Below are 18,457 nucleotides of genomic sequence, written 5' to 3'. Positions count from 1 at the left end.
TGGGTCATGATCTCAGGATCCTAGGATCAAGCCCTACTTTAGGCCTCTGCACTCAGTGGGGTGTCTGCTTCTCTTTCTCCCTCTGCCCCTCCCCTCACTCTTTTTTTTTTTTTTTTTTTTAAGTTTCAACCTTTTTATTGTGCAGGTACATCTGTAAGGACAAATTTCCAGCAGTGGAATTTCTGGGCCAAAGTGCATGTGCTTTCTTACTTTGATAAGCACTGCCAGCCTGCCTATCAGGGAAACATCTCAGTTTTCATCATCATTGATACAGTTGAGCACTGAAGTTCTCAGACTCCTCTGGGTATGACAGTGGCCATTTGCTTATGGAAGAAGAGTGTTCACTTAAAATCTAATTGTTTCTAAGTTGTCAAGTTTCCCTGAGCCATTAAGGGCCATCTGGGAGAATTCCTTGATGTGTTGTGATGTAAACTTAAATGTGCAAACCTATAGGTTCAATAAAACCCCCTGCTACTTTCAACTTTTTAATATTTGAGGAATTAGGGACATCTGGGTGACTCAGTCAGTTAAGCGCGTCTGACTTTGGCTCAGTTCAGGATCCCAAGGTCCTAAGATAGAGCCCCATATGGGGCTCCCCACCCATCGGGGAGTCTGCTTCTCCCTCTCCTTCTGCCTCTCCCGCAGCTCGTGCTTGCACTCTCTCTCAAATAAATAAATAAAATATTTTTTTAAAAAATTAAGGAATTAGAACCAAGCAAATTGTGTCAAAAAAACTAAGATGTTTTGATATATCAGAATATATTGGAAAATACTACTCTAAATTTTTTGCAATTTTTTTCTCTTTCAGTTATTTTTGGACACAGTATCTGTATAAAGTTTACTGCTTTAGCACAGTGTATTCAAAGCAGCTACTGATTAATGTTTTTTTCCTAGGGCACATTGCATTGTGAGCCCTATGTATGTGAACTTTAAATTGACCCTCATATACATCCATGTTGTGGTTTCATGGAACAATTTTTCCTAACTGCGTTTGTTTTCTACCCAGGAAGCGTCAAGACAATCATGTCCATAAGAATGCTACACCAATCAGGTAATCATTACATTTTTAAACTGTCCCCAAAATATGTTTTGTTTTTCATATTATGAAGGTTTTAGAATTATTTATCTGGATGCACTTTCCTGCCTTTTCCAAAGTTCTGGAACAACCTTTAATTCTTATAGCCTTAGGCTAGCTCTGCTAATCACCAGTTTTAATCTATAAAATATATCTGTATTGTATGTTAACATAAATATCCATATATGTAAAAATACATATTGAAATCCTTAAAATATACTTTACATATATCTATTTTACATGTAAAATATATGTATGCATATGTATATTAATCTATAAAATCTGTCTAGAGAAATATGTAGTACATTTAAGCGTGCAAGTCACACAAGTTGGTTAGAAATAGCTCTAAATTTATTTTAATAAAGACTTTTAAAAATCCTATGATTTTATAAATAATATCTACCCAAAGCTTTCTCTTAAATACTTTTCTAACCAAAATTAAGGTGTATTTAAAAGGATGACCAAAATTAAAACATTGAAGAAATTTATGCTTATGACTTATGCCATGTTTGAAATTAATATCCTTTAATTGTGAAACTAATGTAACAGCTATAAAAAGTATTCCTTGGAAGGGCACCTGGGTGGCAGAGCCTGTTGACTCTTTGGTTTTATCTCGTTTGTAATCTTAGGGTCACAAGATGGTGTCCTACATTGGGCTCTGTGCTCAGTGGGGAGACAGCTTGAGATTCTCTCTCTCTCCCTTTCCCTCTGGCCCTCCTGCTCATGCTGTCTGTCTCAAGTAAATAAATAAATCTTTTTAAAAAAATATTCCTTAGAGTAAAAATCAGTTTCAGTTTTTCCAATTGTCAGGCTGGCTATTTGGGATTGGTTTTGGCTTTTAACTTGATAACTGTTATGACAATCTCTTTGCATTTCTTTTTCTTATAGATCATTTTATCTCAGTGAAACTGGCAATTAAACTTTGCTCTAGTTGATGGGCAAAATTTCTCCCAGATTATTCATCCCAATTTCATGCTGGTTGAAAATATTCAAATGTCATAAGAAATCTTTCTAGATTTGCACTTAGCTTTTGGATGGACGTTTCTACAATGGAGAGAACTGTGTTATAGCTCTGGTCCAAGGACATTACCATCTGATGCCCGTAAGACCACGGGGTGGATGTGGAAGGTTCCAAAGAGAAGGAGCACTCGGCAAGTTTGCAGACACCCTGGAACATGGAAGTAAGCAAGCTTTGAAAAGCACAGCTTTGAAGATACTCCATGAGTCTGCCTGGCTTTCAAGTGAACTAGTGCTTAAGACCTTGTAACAAAATGGACACTGGGGACACAGCTCTAGGACAAACAGCTACCTCAAGGTCTGGAGAAACTGACAAGGTGTCAGGTAGATGGAGACAGGAACAATCGGCTGTTATTAAGATGACCACTTTTGGCAGTCAAGAAGGACAGCGGCAACCACAAATAGATCCTGAGCAAATTGGAGACACAGCATCAGCACAACTTTTTGGTTCTGGGAAACTGGCCTCCCCTAGTGATGTGGCACAGCAAGTCACGGAGAAGCAATACCCACCCCATCGCCCGAGTCCCTATTCATGCCAACATTCACTCTCTTTCCCTCAGCACTCATTGCCACAGGGGGTCATGCACAGCAACAAGCCACATCAGAGCCTTGAAGGCCCTCCGTGGCTTTTCCCTGGCCCTTTGCCATCTGTTGCCTCTGAGGACTTATTTTCTTTTCCTCTCCATGGCCACAGTGGTGGTTACCCTAGAAAAAAGATTTCGAGTCTGAACCCCGCTTATAGCCAATACTCTCAGAAAAGTATCGAACAGGCAGAAGATGCTCACAAGAAAGAGCACAAACCCAAAAAGCCCGGCAAATACATTTGCCCCTACTGCAGCAGGGCGTGTGCCAAACCCAGTGTACTGAAAAAACACATCAGGTCCCATACCGGTGAGCGGCCATATCCATGTATACCTTGTGGTTTCTCTTTCAAGACAAAGAGCAATTTGTATAAGCACAGGAAGTCACATGCCCATGCAATTAAGGCAGGATTAGTCCCTTTCACAGAGTCAGCTGTATCTAAATTGGACCTAGAGGCTGGTTTTATTGATGTAGAAGCAGAAATACATTCAGACGGTGAGCAGAGCACAGACACAGATGAGGAGAGCTCTTTATTTGTTGAGGCTTCTGAGAAAATGAGTCCTGGCCCACCAATCCCGTTGGATATTGCCAGCAGAGGTGGCTATCATGGGTCATTGGAAGAATCACTGGGAGGGCCAATGAAAGTGCCGATTTTGATTATCCCCAAAAGTGGGATTCCTTTACCTAACGAAAGCTCTCAGTATCTGGGCTCTGATATGCTATCAAATCCATCTCTAAATACTAAGCCTGATGATTCTCACACAGTTAAACAGAAACTTGCACTAAGACTCTCGGAGAAAAAAGGACAAGATTCTGAGCCATCTCTAAACCTCCTGAGCCCGCACAGTAAAGGAAGCACTGACTCTGGTTACTTTTCTCGCTCAGAAAGTGCGGAGCAGCAAATAAGCCCTCCAAACACAAATGCAAAGTCTTATGAAGAAATCATCTTTGGAAAATACTGTCGGCTTAGTCCCAGAAATACACTCAGTGTTACAACCGCAAGCCAGGAGCGTGCCACAATGGGGAGGAAGGGCGTGATGGAATCGTTGCCTCACGTAAACACCCGGTTAGATGTTAAGATGTTTGAAGATCCGGTTTCACAGCTGATCCCAAGCAAGGGAGAAATCGACCCCAGTCAAACAAGCATGCTGAAATCCACGAAATTCAACAGTGAATCCAGACAATCCCAGGCTATTCCGTCATCTATCAGGAATGAAGGAATCAGGAATGAAGGAAAGCTTTTTCCTGCAAATGTCCAAGGCAGCAACCCAATTCTCTTAGAAGCTCCTGTGGACGCTTCACCCCTTATTAGAAGCAACTCAATGCCAACTTCTTCAGCAACAAATCTAAGTATTCCTCCTTCTTTAAGAGGAAGTCACTCATTTGATGAAAGGATGACGGGTTCTGATGATGTGTTCTATCCAGGGACTGTAGGAATACCCCCTCAGCGCATGTTAAGAAGACAAGCTGCATTTGAGCTGCCTTCGGTACAAGAGGGGCACATGGAGGCAGAACACCATGGCAGGATGTCAAAGAGTATCACAAGCTTATCCTTGAAGGAAAAGAAGTTGATTTCTGGGGACCGAGTGGGGTATGACTATGATGTCTGCCGGAAACCCTACAAGAAGTGGGAGGACATTTCCTGCTTAGGCTCTTTAAAACACGGGGGTGAATATTTTATGGATCCCTCGGTGCCGTTGCAGGGAATGCCAACCATGTATGGAACTACATGTGAAAATAGAAAGCGCCGGAAAGAGAAGAGCGTAGGAGATGAGGAGGACACCCCCATGATTTGCAGCAGCATTGTGAGCACTCCCATGGGCATCATGGCTTCAGATTATGACCCCAAATTGCAGATGCAGGAAGGCATGAGAGGTAGTTTCGCCATGTCTGGACACGAGAACCCTTCTCATGGTCACTCTGAGCGCTTTGACCCATGTCGGCCCCAACTCCAATCTGGAAGCCCATCTCTTGGGTCTGAGGAGTCACCCTCGGCCACTGATTCAGACAAGATGTCAGAGCTAGGGAGCAGAAAACCTCCGGGAAATGTGATTTCTGTCATTCAGCACACAAACTCGCTGAGCCGACCCAATTCATTTGAAAGGTCTGAGTCAGCTGAGCTGGTGGCTAGCATACAGGATAAAGCCTCTTCACCTTCTGAGACCTGTGACAGTGAGATTTCCGAAGCCCCGGTGAGTCCAGAGTGGGCTCCACCAGCAGACAGTGCTGAAAGTGGGGGGAAGCCGTCCCCTTCCCAGCCGGCTCAGCAGCAGTCCTACCACGCACAGCCCAGGCTAGTTCGCCAGCACAACATTCAGGTTCCTGAGATCCGAGTGACTGAGGAGCCTGATAAACCAGAGAAGGAGAAAGACACCCAGGGTAAAGAGCCAGAAAAGCCTGTGGAAGAATTTCAGTGGCCCCAGAGAAGTGAGACCCTTTCCCAGCTCCCAGCTGAGAAGTTGCCACCCAAGAAGAAGCGTCTGCGGCTTGCAGATATGGAGCACTCTTCAGGGGAATCCAGCTTTGAATCCACAGGCACAGGTCTCTCCCGCAGCCCTAGTCAGGAAAGCAACTTGTCCCACAGCTCCAGTTTTTCAATGTCTTTTGAAAGAGAGGATACCATTAAGCTTGCTGCACCGCCTAAGCAAGATGAGTTTGGGAAGCATTCCGAGTTTTTGACTGTCCCTGCTGGTTCATACTCCTTGTCTGTTCCAGGCCACCACCACCAAAAAGAGATGCGGCGCTGCTCGTCCGAGCAGATGCCTTGTCCTCATCCAGCCGAAGTCCCAGAAATCCGGAGCAAATCATTCGATTATGGAAATCTGTCCCATGCTCCCGTGGCAGGGGCCTCGGCCACCACATCATCTCCATCACGGGAGAGGAAGAAATGCTTTCTGGTGCGGCAGGCTTCCTTCAGCGGCTCTCCAGAGATTGCCCAGGGTGAGGCTGGGGCAGATCTGAGTGTAAAGCAGGAGCAGATGGAGCACCTGCACGCTGGCCTCAGGGCCACATGGCACCATGCCCCTACCTCTGTCCTGCCTCCTCTCCAGGCAGAGGACCCCGGGAAACAGGTGGTGGGTCCTTGTGCCCAGCTGAGCTCTGGACCGCTCCACTTGGCCCAACAACAGATCATGCACATGGACAGTCAGGAGTCTCTAAGAAATCCCTTGCTACAGCCAACATCCTACATTGCAAGCAAGCACTTGTCTGAACAGCCGCATTTATTTCCACATCAAGAGACTATTCCATTTTCTCCAATCCAGAATGCCTTGTTTCAGTTTCCATATCCTACCGTCTGTATGGTTCATTTACCAGCTCAGCAGCCTCCCTGGTGGCAGGCACATTTCCCACATCCCCTTGTGCAGCACCCTCAGAAGAGCTATGGCAAGCCTTCTTTCCAGGCAGAAATCCATCCTGGCTATCCCTTAGAGCATGTTGCAGAGCACACTGGAAAGAAACCTGCTGATTATGTACACACAAAAGAGCAAACTTACCCATGTTATTCAGGAACATCAGGGCTACACTCAAAGAACATTCTTCCAAAGTTTCCATCAGACCCAAGCACCAAGTCACCTGATACTCCCTCCGAGCAGGTTCTTCAGGAAGATTTTGCCTCAGCAAGTGCTGGGCCTTTGCAGTCCTTACCTGGAACAGTGGTGCCTGTTAGGATCCAGACCCACGTCCCATCCTATGGGAGCGTCATGTACACAAGCATTTCTCAGATACTTGGGCAGAACAGTCCTGCAATTGTCATCTGCAAAGTTGATGAGAATACTACCCAGAGAACACTGGTGACCAATGCGACCATGCAAGGAATAGGATTCAACATCGCCCAGGTGCTGGGGCAGCATGCAGGCTTAGAAAAATACCCCATTTGGAAAGTACCTCAGACCTTACCCCTCGGCTTAGAATCCTCCATTCCCTTATGTTTACCTTCCACCTCTGACAGTGTGGCCACCCTGGGAGGTAGCAAGCGTATGCTCTCTCCAGCAAGCAGCCTAGAACTCTTCATGGAAACAAAGCAGCAGAAAAGGGTCAAAGAAGAAAAGATGTATGGACAGATTGTGGAGGAACTCAGTGCCGTGGAGCTAACCAGCTCAGACATCAAGAAGGATATGTCCCGCCCACAGAAACCCCAGCTGGTTCGACAAGGCTGTGCTTCTGAGCCAAAGGATGGCTTGCAGTCAGGGTCATCTTCTTTCTCCTCACTGTCCCCTTCCTCATCTCAAGACCATCCATCTGCCAGCATGCCCTTGAGGGAGCCATTCCCGCCCAACTCCAGGGCACCCTCTCTAGGCCAGAAGTCCAGTGGGCCTTCTGAAAGCAGAGAGTCCTCAGATGAACTTGATATTGATGAGACAGCATCTGACATGAGCATGAGCCCACAGAGCAACTTGTTGCCACCAGGAGACAGTCAGCTTGAAGAGCAAGGAAAGGGCCAGAAGCTGCCTGTTGGCATGCTGGTGCACATGGCTTCTGGCCCAAGCAGGAAAATGGCAAACTCAACTCTTCTTTTCACGGATGTGGCAGATTTCCAGCAGATTCTTCAGTTCCCTAGTCTGCGGACAACAACTACTGTGAGTTGGTGCTTCTTGAATTATACAAAACCCAATTATGTGCAACAGGCCACCTTCAAATCCTCGGTTTATGCTTCATGGTGCATTAGTTCCTGTAACCCAAACCCATCGGGATTGAACACCAAGACCACTCTGGCTCTTCTGAGGTCCAAGCAAAAAATCACTGCAGAAATTTATACTCTGGCTGCTATGCACAGGCCTGGAACTGGCAAGCTTACATCATCGAGTGCTTGGAAGCAGTTTGCTCAGGTAATGAATACCATTTCTAAAAGCACTGTAGTGTGCATTTGCTCACTGAGCAGAGTACATAGTGAAGTACGTAAGGTCTAAAACATGCAAGTGAAATGAAGGTCAGAGTTGAGGGCACCCTCTGCAATGCTGATTTCCCTTCCCTGGTAAGAGAAGAAGCCACTGACCATGAACTAGGTCATGGGGAAGTCTCTTCTTCATCCAGGAGCCATGAAATTCTACTACTGGGACTCAATTCCTTTGGGTTCTTCTCCTTTCTGGCCTGTGTTAGTGACCTAGCAGATCAAATTTTCTTTTGATATGAGGAATTCAGGGGATTATGAAATGTGGGTACAGGACATAGAACATCATGAATGTGGGAATGGACACTGAGAGGAAGGATGGGGAAGGAGGTGTGCAGATGTCATAACTGAGCTTTGCAAACTTCAGAGTGGACCTTCTGACAATCTTGCTTCCATGTTCCCACTAGCAATATTTTTTACTAAAATGCATTTTCTTTATTTCTCTCTCAAAATTCATTTTTCCAAGTGATTTTTTGGTTTGGTCCTACGTGAACAATTAATACCTTATATGTAAAATTACAAAAATGCTAACAGGGACACTTTGGAATTTTTGCTAAATTAGTAATGAAACAAATAGAAGATTTATAAATATATATTACTTAATCCTAGAACCATTTACCTTCAACAATTTACCATTTACCTTCAACAATTTTTGAAAATATGTCCTTGTTATTGTTTTCATTGCTACTTTTACCTTCAACAATTTTTGAAAATATGTCCTTGTTATTGTTTTCATTGCTACTTCATAATATAGAACATGTTTTCTGTTTTTATTAGTGTTGCACAGAATAAGTGCCAACAGAGGAGTATTTTTTTAATAAAATGTCGAATGACTCCATAAAAGCTGTCATTCTTCTCTGATTTTATCTCTAGTGTCCCTTATTTCATGTAACTGGGCCATGGCCTTTTAGCATGGAATTTAGGCTAATTTTCAGAGATCAGAGAAGAGCAGAATGTGTGGGCTTCTCCTATGTCTATGTCTTAGAGAAATCATATGAAATGATTCTCTCTTTTGTTCTACAGATGAAACCTGATGCATCCTTTTTATTTGGCAGCAAACTAGAGAGGAAACTAGTTGGAAATATCTTAAAAGAAAGAGGGAAAGGAGATATTCATGGAGATAAAGATATTGGATCCAAACAAACAGAGCCAATCCGAATTAAAATCTTTGAAGGAGGGTAAGGAAACATACGTGCATGTGTGAAATATTCAGTCCTAGATCAGAGCAAGCAATCACGAATGTACAGATGGAAAGAATAGTATCTACTCTGGTTGGAAGTATAAGGTGAATTCCTTCTCAGCTCACATTTCTGAAGTCTGGTAATAGATAATGAGTTTATGCCCTTGCTTTCAATGACTTACTTTCACTGAAAATGTCCCTGTCAAATATAGTTTGGGCTTCTGCTTTAAATTTTCACATGTCTCATGCACTATGAAATAGACTAAATTGGTGAACTCTTGATGCCATCTAAGCTTAATCATTTCTTAATATTTTTATGGACATCTTAAAAATATTTAATATTAATGGACATATTTTTATTCTGTGCTTACAAAAATGCAATCATGCACACTCATGTATAATCCTAGGAACTAGTTAATTTGATGGTTCATTTTATTGCTTTTATATTACCTAAACTCCAGACTGAGAGGAATTCATCAGTTCCATTGATGTCCTGTTTCTGTTCCAGGATCCAAGCCAGGGTACCATGCATTTAGTTGTCATATTTTCCTAATCTCTTTCTGGTTTGTGGCAGTCTCTCTGTTGGGAATTTCTTTTTAAATGTTGAATCCTGAGTTGTATAAACACAAGTGATAAGATCCATTGACTTTGATATCTGTACAGTAAAAAAAAAAATTACATATATGTGCAACAGCTAGTTTTAGATTTCAGTAGAAACGTATTTTCAATACAGTCGGTCACATGGGAGAAAAAGCTCCAACTTATGCTATTAAAATTTTAAAACGTTAAAGCATGTTAATCACATTTGATTAGCCAGCCCTATCTCTACAGTAGACCTTTAATTAACATGTTTCCATGAGCATGAATTTATTCCAGTTATATTTGAAAGACAGAGTAATGCTATCTATTTGATTATAAAATGTCAAATGTTTACGAATTTGAAATATCTATTTCCCACGTTGATTTACCAGTTTGAAGATGAATTATTAAAGTTGTTTCCCCCTTAGTATTGACCCCTTTGAATGTCTAGTATTTTCACCACTGAAACCACAGTTGTATGGATTCTTGAAGCTTGTCTTGATATTTTTTTTGACATCCCTCATCTTTTAACACAAACGAGAGAAATATAGATTTTATCTTTCCTCAGAGACTGAGAGGTCCCTGTGACTGAATCAACACCCTTATATTCAGCAGTCTTCATAGCTGCACTTGTACTAGATTAGCAGAGACCTTCCCATTACATGTGCTTTGGGGAGCCCACCTCCACTAACGAAGGACACAAGTGAAAAGCGTATGTGAACATTTTATTGCTGTTTTGATGATTCACAAGGACTGTCCCCATATATCATTTCTTCCTCCTTTCATTGCCCCATTGTATGGGCTACATCCCAATCATTTCTTAATCTGTGATACAACTTCTGCCTGTTGGTTACCAAGTGTTCATTCCAAGCAATGTGGTATCACCACCTCTTATTTTGGTGATGACAAAGTGATAGCTTTAAAAAGAACTTTTACTGATCACATTTTTAAGTGGATGTGTTCTTTATATTATCTAACTCCTAGATTTAGTAATTTAATTGAATGTATCTTTTGGCTTTTTTCAAAAGCCATTCATTCTTGTATTAAGTAGATTCATGGGTCTGTAGACCTGTTGAATGGTAAATATTTTATATGTACAGACTTTTCTAATATGCAGTTTTATTCGGTACTGAATTTTACTGTTTTCAAGTTAATCAGGTAAGGCATTAAAAATAAAGTTATATCACTTGAAGACAAAATGCATTTCCCATCACTACACTAACTTTAAGGTGAAGAAAACTAGCTTTCTATTAAATCATTTGTTTTATTCTATATTTCTTTGGTAACTTTATCTATTGAGGGGCAGAGAATAGTGAAATTAAAAGGTGAAAGAAAATTTGCATCTTGAGATTCTTTTCCACTTTGTTACAAAAGACAGGGTGAAATAAAGCATGAAGTTCAAGAAAGTTTCGAAGAACAAGTTGAAGTTGAAAATTCTTTGTGGAAGGAGAAAGACTTAAAGGATGAAAAAAAAAACACACAAAACTATTTGTATTTTTGATACTACTTAATTCCTACCTGGAGTTTTTGGTACTGATCAAAAAGTAAATAATGTTAAGATTGCATAGCATCCGTAATAGAGGTAGTATTTAAATATGTGGATGGATTTTCTCTCTTAAAAATCCTTCAGTAAATTGGAGGAATAAAGTTGAACTTTTATTCCTGATGACAGATTAGCTAGGACAAAATGGAGAAGTGTGCAGTACTCTTAGATTGTGAAAGAAATTAAAAAACCAAACCAAAACAAACAAAAAAAATCTGTAAATCTAGTGCCTTTAAAGTAAATCCAAGGGGAATTAGGGCATTTTATATGTCAGTTTATGTTCTGAAGTTACAAAAAGAGTCCCTTGAGAGGAATATCTTCCCAAGAATGACATCAGACCCATAATTTTAGCCTAGCTTTGATTTAAAAGATAATGATATTCATTGAATTATTCAATAGAATGCTACTGTACTCTATGATTGATCATGTTTCATTGTAGTCTAAACAAAATATGATGTTGAGCACTTTGTTTTATAGATTATTACAATGAATACCTAAGATTTGGTGAACTGATTTGATTAAACTAGATGACCTCAGACAAACCTATTAAGTTCTTCTGGAAACAAATGCAAATTTGATTGAAAAATAGAACCTCCAGTTTTTATTATGTAACAGTACTTACCAGAAGCTACTTGAAATTTAGACTCCACTTTAGTACAAATTCAGGGTCCTTGGGAAGAGCGGATCAAATCTGTAGACAACAGTTGGTGAGCTCAGCTCAGCCTGTGTAAGCTAGAAATTTCAGAGGCACTCTCATGCCAGGATTGTAAAAATAGAGTAAAAGCTTGCAATGAGGAATTCTATTATCAGTTATACTTATTTTAGCAAATTTAGAGGGAAGCGTGTGTGTTCTGCATGCACATCTTAGACGATGTAATGTTAACAAATGATATATGATGATTTGAATATGTTGGTTTAACTTTCTGGATAGTTCTTGTGTGGAGGCTGTACTAGAATCCAAAAGTAGTAAGGCACAACACTGCAACTCTCTGAGATTTATAGAAGTCCATTTGAACAACTCTATCCCAAGTCCATGTATCTACACTCAATAGAGGGACCCAATTCCATTTTGAACACTATGTAGAAAAATTACATTTTGCTTTCAATGCCAAATCAATTATCTAATTCTTTCAGGCATTTATTGCATAAACTTCATAGGCTTCATAGAAGTAAAGTTGATAACTATTTGTCAAAGAACCTCATACAAATTTTGTCACTCAAAAAAAAAAATTACCACTCCAAAGATTAGCTTCTGGTTTGACATATAAAACACTAGAGTATTTGAAAACACACTGAATTCCCTTTTTCTAAACAGGTATAAGTCAAATGAAGATTATGTATATGTCAGAGGACGTGGACGTGGAAAGTACATTTGTGAAGAATGTGGGATTCGCTGTAAGAAGCCAAGCATGCTCAAAAAGCATATCCGCACTCACACTGATGTCAGGCCTTACGTATGCAAGTTATGTAACTTTGCCTTCAAAACTAAAGGTACAATTCTCATCTCTTTAGATGAAAGATACTTTGTTTATGGCTATGTTGGATTCAGAATACCATTTTATAACTAACTTGCATTGACTGTAAGATGGTTTTGTTTATGAAATATATTTTTCCCTTATGTAAGTAATCAAAGGATGTACATGAGACAGCGAGTCTCCTTTTATGACTTAAGTAAGAGCTATAGACTTGGGGCCAGGCTGGTTGTTTCCGAAGGAAGTGGCTAAGAATTGTCTGGATTGCTATTGCTATTACTGCATGTTGGAAGTGTTGTGTGGTCTAGATAATCTTTGTACCAGTATTGAAATACCACCGGGAGACAATCCATGCGGTGGCATTAGAAAAGCAAGGCAGCAGCTGGGAAGAAAACATGTGCCCATGGTCAGTTTCAAGATTATAAATAATGTAGAGACCCACAGACTCCCAGGTGGGCCCCTCCATCCACAGTTGCATTAATTATACATAGAAATTTGATAGCTTGTGTTCTGTGTATTTATCAGCACAGAGACAATTTCTTACTCTTAGGCCACAACTGTGAATCTCATAAAACTAGGACCTGCCTTAAAATTATATTCTACCCTAAAAAAAAATCTGTTTTTTACAGGTAGATTTATATAAAAATATTTTATACAGGAAGGTTGCTTTGATATTTCCATCATTTTATAAAACAATGGAAATGTTCATAAGCCCAGCACTCTCAGATTACATACAGTAGTGAATTAGAGGTGGTTGGACTTTTGTAGAAGTATGTTTACTCCTTGCTGTAGAAGTACTTTAGATCTAATGGTTTTTGCCCCCCTCACTAACCTCATATGATTTCCTATGTTTTAACTTTAAACTTGCCTGCTAATTATTCTGCTCCACTACTTGTCAAGAAAAATACGTATCAAATAAGATAATCTTTGGTAGAGAAACGGGTTTTTATTTTCTCCTATAACCCAAATCCTAAATTGTCTTATTGGTTTGTCAGAGGTATAAATGTGTAGACTCTCAGTATATCTGTTTCTTCTGTATAAAAAAGGTATCTATATTACAAAGATGCTTCCTTTGAAGCCACATAAAGGGAGTGTTCATTTGCACTTCAAAAGAGATAAACATAAGGTCCTTTAAATACCATCCACCTTTGCACAGTGAAGCCTTTTATTTAGAACTTCACCAAGAGACTCCCTAGGACATAAAGTCTAAATTTTGGTTTTATAGGCTGCAAATCTGCCAGTCAGTACAGCTGATAGATCTTCCCAGGGCATAGGAGTCTGCTGAAGGTATAGCTGATTGAAACACTGGGTGAAGAAATGTCATATTTCTAGGCATTTTTAAAGTCAAATAAATATAATAATAAAAAATAAAGAGCTAGTTTCTATAGTCTTAAAAAATCACATTAAATTTGGCTCTGAATCATTGTCATGGAGTTTCAGTAGGAAATAATTTATTCTTGGTCATTATTGGAGTTTCCTTGTCACCCTTCAGGAATGTCCAAATGTCTCAGGATCTTAAGATGAGCAAAATATCCCAGGAAACCCCTCCATTTTTCCAGTTGAAGTGACTGTTGTCCCAACCCATGTCCTCTGAGTGCAGATCCTGAGTGTCCTTGTAGGACCAGCACCTTCTGAACACTGGTGCCACTCCAGGCACCCACCCCCTGCCAGCCACTTCCCCCTCCTTGCTGGAATCCCTGCAGAAGCTCAGCACTTCAGTCAACCACAGCCAGGGTAGAGTTGTTTCAGTGCCAGATTTCTAACTACAAACCTATGCTGAAGATGAGAGCCCAAAGCCTGACTGCCTATTGAAATGGAGAAGAAAAGAGAGAAAGATAGAGGAGGAGAAACATATCAAGATCTAAATAAAGTATCTTGACACCTAACTTTTACACCCACCCATATACACAGGTTACTTTCTCCCTTGCAGAAGCAGGTAACTTCCATTAATATACAGATGTATTCATTAATTTACAGATTTAGGAATTCTTAATGATCTGGCTATAAAAATTTTTGAGGTCTTTAAAACATTTTTATATAAATAAGAGTAGTAAGGACCTGGAAATATTTTTATGCTTGGAATTACCAAAATAGCACATAAAATTCATAGATTTAAGATCAGTTAAGTAAAATACCAAGTAAATAAAATAACATAAGTAAAATAATAAACAACAGTAGCTCATATATCACATTAATGGTGAGCTAAACACTCCTACAAAGGAACAAACTATTTTATCAGGCTAAGAGTGTCCATCTACATTCAGTGAGCCTACTCTTAAAAAATAAAGTGTTTGCTGGTACATCGCTACAGCATCATCAAAGGACACAGATAATAATATGGCCCTTACAACTAAATTAGTTCCTGAATGTCTTTTAGTAAGCTATATATATGACATGGAATGATATATAGATAAATATATAATAAAATATTAATATATATATATAATTTCATAGATCCTAGGTCAAAGGTGATTGGATAAGTGTCTTCATAATCTTTCACATCCTATATAACAACATATAATTCTATATAAACACACACAAATGTATGTATAGATAGAATTCTATATATATCATCATCATCATCATCATAATACATGTGTGACAGAAAATCTTTCTCTTAGAATGATGGGAATTTCAAGATAAATAGGGAATATTGAAGAACTTTAGAAACTGCTGTAATAAACTTTGCTAATATATACCAGACAGATAGATGCTAAACACTGAGAATAATGCTCCCTTTAAGTAGTTAGCCAACTATTTTTATGGTTCTTTGAATTTATTTTACAAGGTTGACTTTCCCATAAGTTTGCATATGACCCTATTCTCCAAGTCTTCTAGAATAAGGAAACTTGATTTTGTCAGAATTCTGAGTGGCTGTATATTCAGGAACCAGATTGTTCCTCTTAAGTTCAAAGCAAAGGGTAGTGGGTATAAACAAATCTGTGTTATCTCATGTTAGTTCATTTCTAATTTTGGAGCAATCATCACATTTTTGTAAACAATTAATTTCTCTTTTTGCCTGTGTTTTCTAGGAAACCTAACAAAGCATATGAAATCTAAAGCACACATGAAGAAATGCTTGGAGTTGGGAGTTTCAATGACATCAGTGGATGATACAGAAACTGAAGAAGCAGGTATTTCAAAATTTAGTTGACTGACCTGTTCGTTCTTCACACTGGAGCTTCATGGCTGGGGTGGTAAAACAAGTTTTGATATTTTAAAAAACTGATCACATTTAGTTTTATTTAATATGAAATATATAAAATAAATCTGACATGTTGAATTGCTTATAACCTGAGAAGAAATAAATGCATTTCAGTTCTGACTAAAGGGGGAAAAAAAGACCTCACTATGAAATACTCCTATTTAACCATAAAGGAAATCTAATTATGCTTGTGTTGTGACAGAGATTTAGATTTTATGAAACTTCTGGGGAAATTTGAAAAACAATTTAATGCATTATTATTCCTATTAAGAGGGAAAAAATCCATCATTAACCTAATAGAAAACCTGAGGGCCAGTCAGACTTCCTGAGATATATCACTTACACGTAAGTTTATACCTATAGAGATAGATCGTTGCTTTCTTTTTCTTCTAGCCTCATTATTAACAGCATTATCCACACCCATTTCTTGAGGCTTTTCTATGGGCCAGGTGACATCTGAGATTTAAGATTCCACATTAGAATCCTTTTGTTGGGTTGAGATGAATCAGATCAGTCATAAAAGGATAATAACCAGTGTAAGGTCTTCCAGATAAGTGCCCAATGAGTGTTATAGGGGTTCAGAGATAGAACTATCTCTAGGGGCTGCAGGGTTGGAAGAAAGCTTTTAGAAAGAGATGGGGTCCAAATTAGTTCCTCACCTTGACATTTAGACCTTGATCTTCACTTTCTGTTCAATGTTTCAGAAACGATGGAAGATTTGCACAAAGCAGCTGAGAAGCATAGCATGTCCAGCATTTCAACTGATCATCAGTTCTCAGATGCTGAAGAATCTGATGGTGAGGATGGAGATGATAATGATGAAGATGATGAAGATGATGATGACTTTGATGATCAGGGCGATTTGACACCAAAAACAAGATCGAGAAGCACCAGTCCTCAGCCGCCTAGATTCTCGTCCTTGCCTGTGAATGTTGGCGCCGTGCCCCATGGGGTTCCTTCAGATAGCTCCCTGGGGCATTCTTCATTGATCAGCTATTTGGTTACTTTGCCAAGTATTCAGGTTACTCAGCTGATGACGCCCAGTGACTCATGTGAAGATACTCAGATGACAGAATACCAGAGGTTATTCCAGAGCAAGAGTACAGACTCAGAGCCGGACAAAGACAGGTTAGACATACCGAGTTGTGCGGATGAAGAGTACATGCTGTCTTCAGAGCCCAGCTCCTCACCGAGGGACTTCTCCCCCTCGAGCCACCATTCCTCACCGGGATATGACTCTTCACCCCGCCGAGATAATTCACCAAAGAGGTATCTGATACCCAAAGGAGATTTATCACCCAGAAGACATTTATCACCTAGGAGAGATCTGTCACCCATGAGACATCTCTCACCAAGAAAGGAAGCTGCATTGAGAAGAGAGATGTCACAGAGAGATGTTTCACCGAGAAGGCATCTGTCTCCAAGGAGGCCAGTGTCACCTGGGAAAGACATCACGGCAAGAAGAGACCTCTCTCCCAGAAGAGAGAGAAGATACATGACCACCATAAGAGCGCCATCTCCCAGAAGGGCTTTATACCATAACCCACCATTGTCCATGGGGCAGTATTTGCAAGCAGAACCAATTGTATTGGGGCCTCCTGTAAGTATGATTAGCTTTCCCTTTATAATTTATAATCCAAAGCTTATTGGAACCTCTTGATAACACACTAACACACTAGTGTGATATTTATTATAACGTGGGTATCTCTCACGGGAAGCAGGGAACGTGGTTACTGAAAATAGCAGGAAGACATTTTCTCTCATGCTGTTGTTAGTAACATAGCTGTGGCATTACCCCAAGTGTAGTATTGCATCAGAGCAGTGGTGCATTTCCAGCTGGGAACAGGTGAGGCTTTTCTAAATGCTTTCTAAGCTTAACTAATTATGGGCATGAGCTGAAACCTTTACATGAGCAGGAAAGGTGAAGTCTTTGGAATGACATGACGGCATAGACAGACACTCTTAGGGCCTTTGTGGTGTCAGGTGTAGAACTTTGTCAAGTAAGGATCAGGCATTAGCATTGACTTTCAATACATTTTAAAAAATAAACTCTTTACCTTGTCCACAGTGAGTGGATGTGTGAAACCAGTGAGTGACTAGGATAGGAGAGAGTGACCCCCTGGATATGTTGTGAGTCAAAGGCATGAACCTATCTGCTTTTCTTGTCATTACTACCACCTCCTGCTCAGTGAGAGGGCACTGGCTCAGTGAGATGGTGGGCACAAAGTTGGGAGAACTAAGGGAGAGAGTTTCTGAGATTTCTATGGTATGCCCTCATGATAAACTTAGATAACAACAGTAACAATCATGGATTAAGTTTAGGCAGTAGGTTTAATGCAAATCTATAAAAAAGCATCTGCCCTGCCTCATTCCATGGTATGGCTGACCTTGATGTTTCTTTCAGTTTGTATAGGATTTTTTTTTTAAATGAATAAAACAGACACTTAGCATAGACAGATGAATGACACCTTTTGAGTTTCTTTGCTTTACATGTATTTTTGTTTCCTAGTCTCCATTTCTTGCTGTTCTTCCTTTGTTCTGGGTTTCTGTTGTGTGGCTCCACACCATCCTTCCAGCCAAAGTCACTACCAACTTCTAGCTCTGTCTTATCACTGTCCCAGTGGCCAGGCTCCCTCATCTTTGTTGCCTTGTAACAACCTTGAGTTGTGAGCTTAGGTTATCATATGTAAACTCAGGAAAGCTCCCTGCTGCAATTCCCTCCCTGATCCCCAACATCATCTTTTCACAAGTGGTACCAGCTTAGTCTTTATGGTACAATTACTGCAGAAACACGCATACAAACAGGACATGATTTATTTGCCAAGATAATGAATTAACCAGCTAGGAAAAAAAGAGGTATATTTACACAAGTTTTTGTGTCTTGGTGGTGTTAAGTAGAAAAGAGGGGTCTTCTGG

General features: G+C 40.1%; 1 protein-coding gene across 6 annotated transcripts in view; it reads left to right on the top strand.

Moving 5' to 3' along the window:
• Positions 1-18,457, top strand: part of HIVEP2 (HIVEP zinc finger 2) — a 194,220-nt gene that overhangs the window by 169,094 nt on the left and 6,669 nt on the right. For all 6 annotated transcript variants that reach the window (XM_072825934.1, XM_072825928.1, XM_072825905.1 and 3 more), the window contains 6 exons: positions 1,007-1,051; positions 1,964-7,500; positions 8,586-8,740; positions 12,180-12,355; positions 15,369-15,470; positions 16,246-17,141. In XM_072825934.1, the coding sequence (XP_072682035.1) occupies positions 2,347-7,500; positions 8,586-8,740; positions 12,180-12,355; positions 15,369-15,470; positions 16,246-17,141 (6,483 nt within the window). In that variant the 5' untranslated portion in view covers positions 1,007-1,051; positions 1,964-2,346. The remainder of the gene's footprint in view (positions 1-1,006; positions 1,052-1,963; positions 7,501-8,585; positions 8,741-12,179; positions 12,356-15,368; positions 15,471-16,245; positions 17,142-18,457) is intronic.

This window comes from Canis lupus, chromosome 1 (assembly GCF_048164855.1).
Source record: "Canis lupus baileyi chromosome 1, mCanLup2.hap1, whole genome shotgun sequence".
In the NCBI taxonomy this organism is placed as follows: domain Eukaryota; kingdom Metazoa; phylum Chordata; class Mammalia; order Carnivora; family Canidae; genus Canis; species Canis lupus.
The sequence above is the reverse complement of the archived record's forward strand: the minus strand, read 5'-3'. Positions and strand labels throughout refer to the sequence as shown.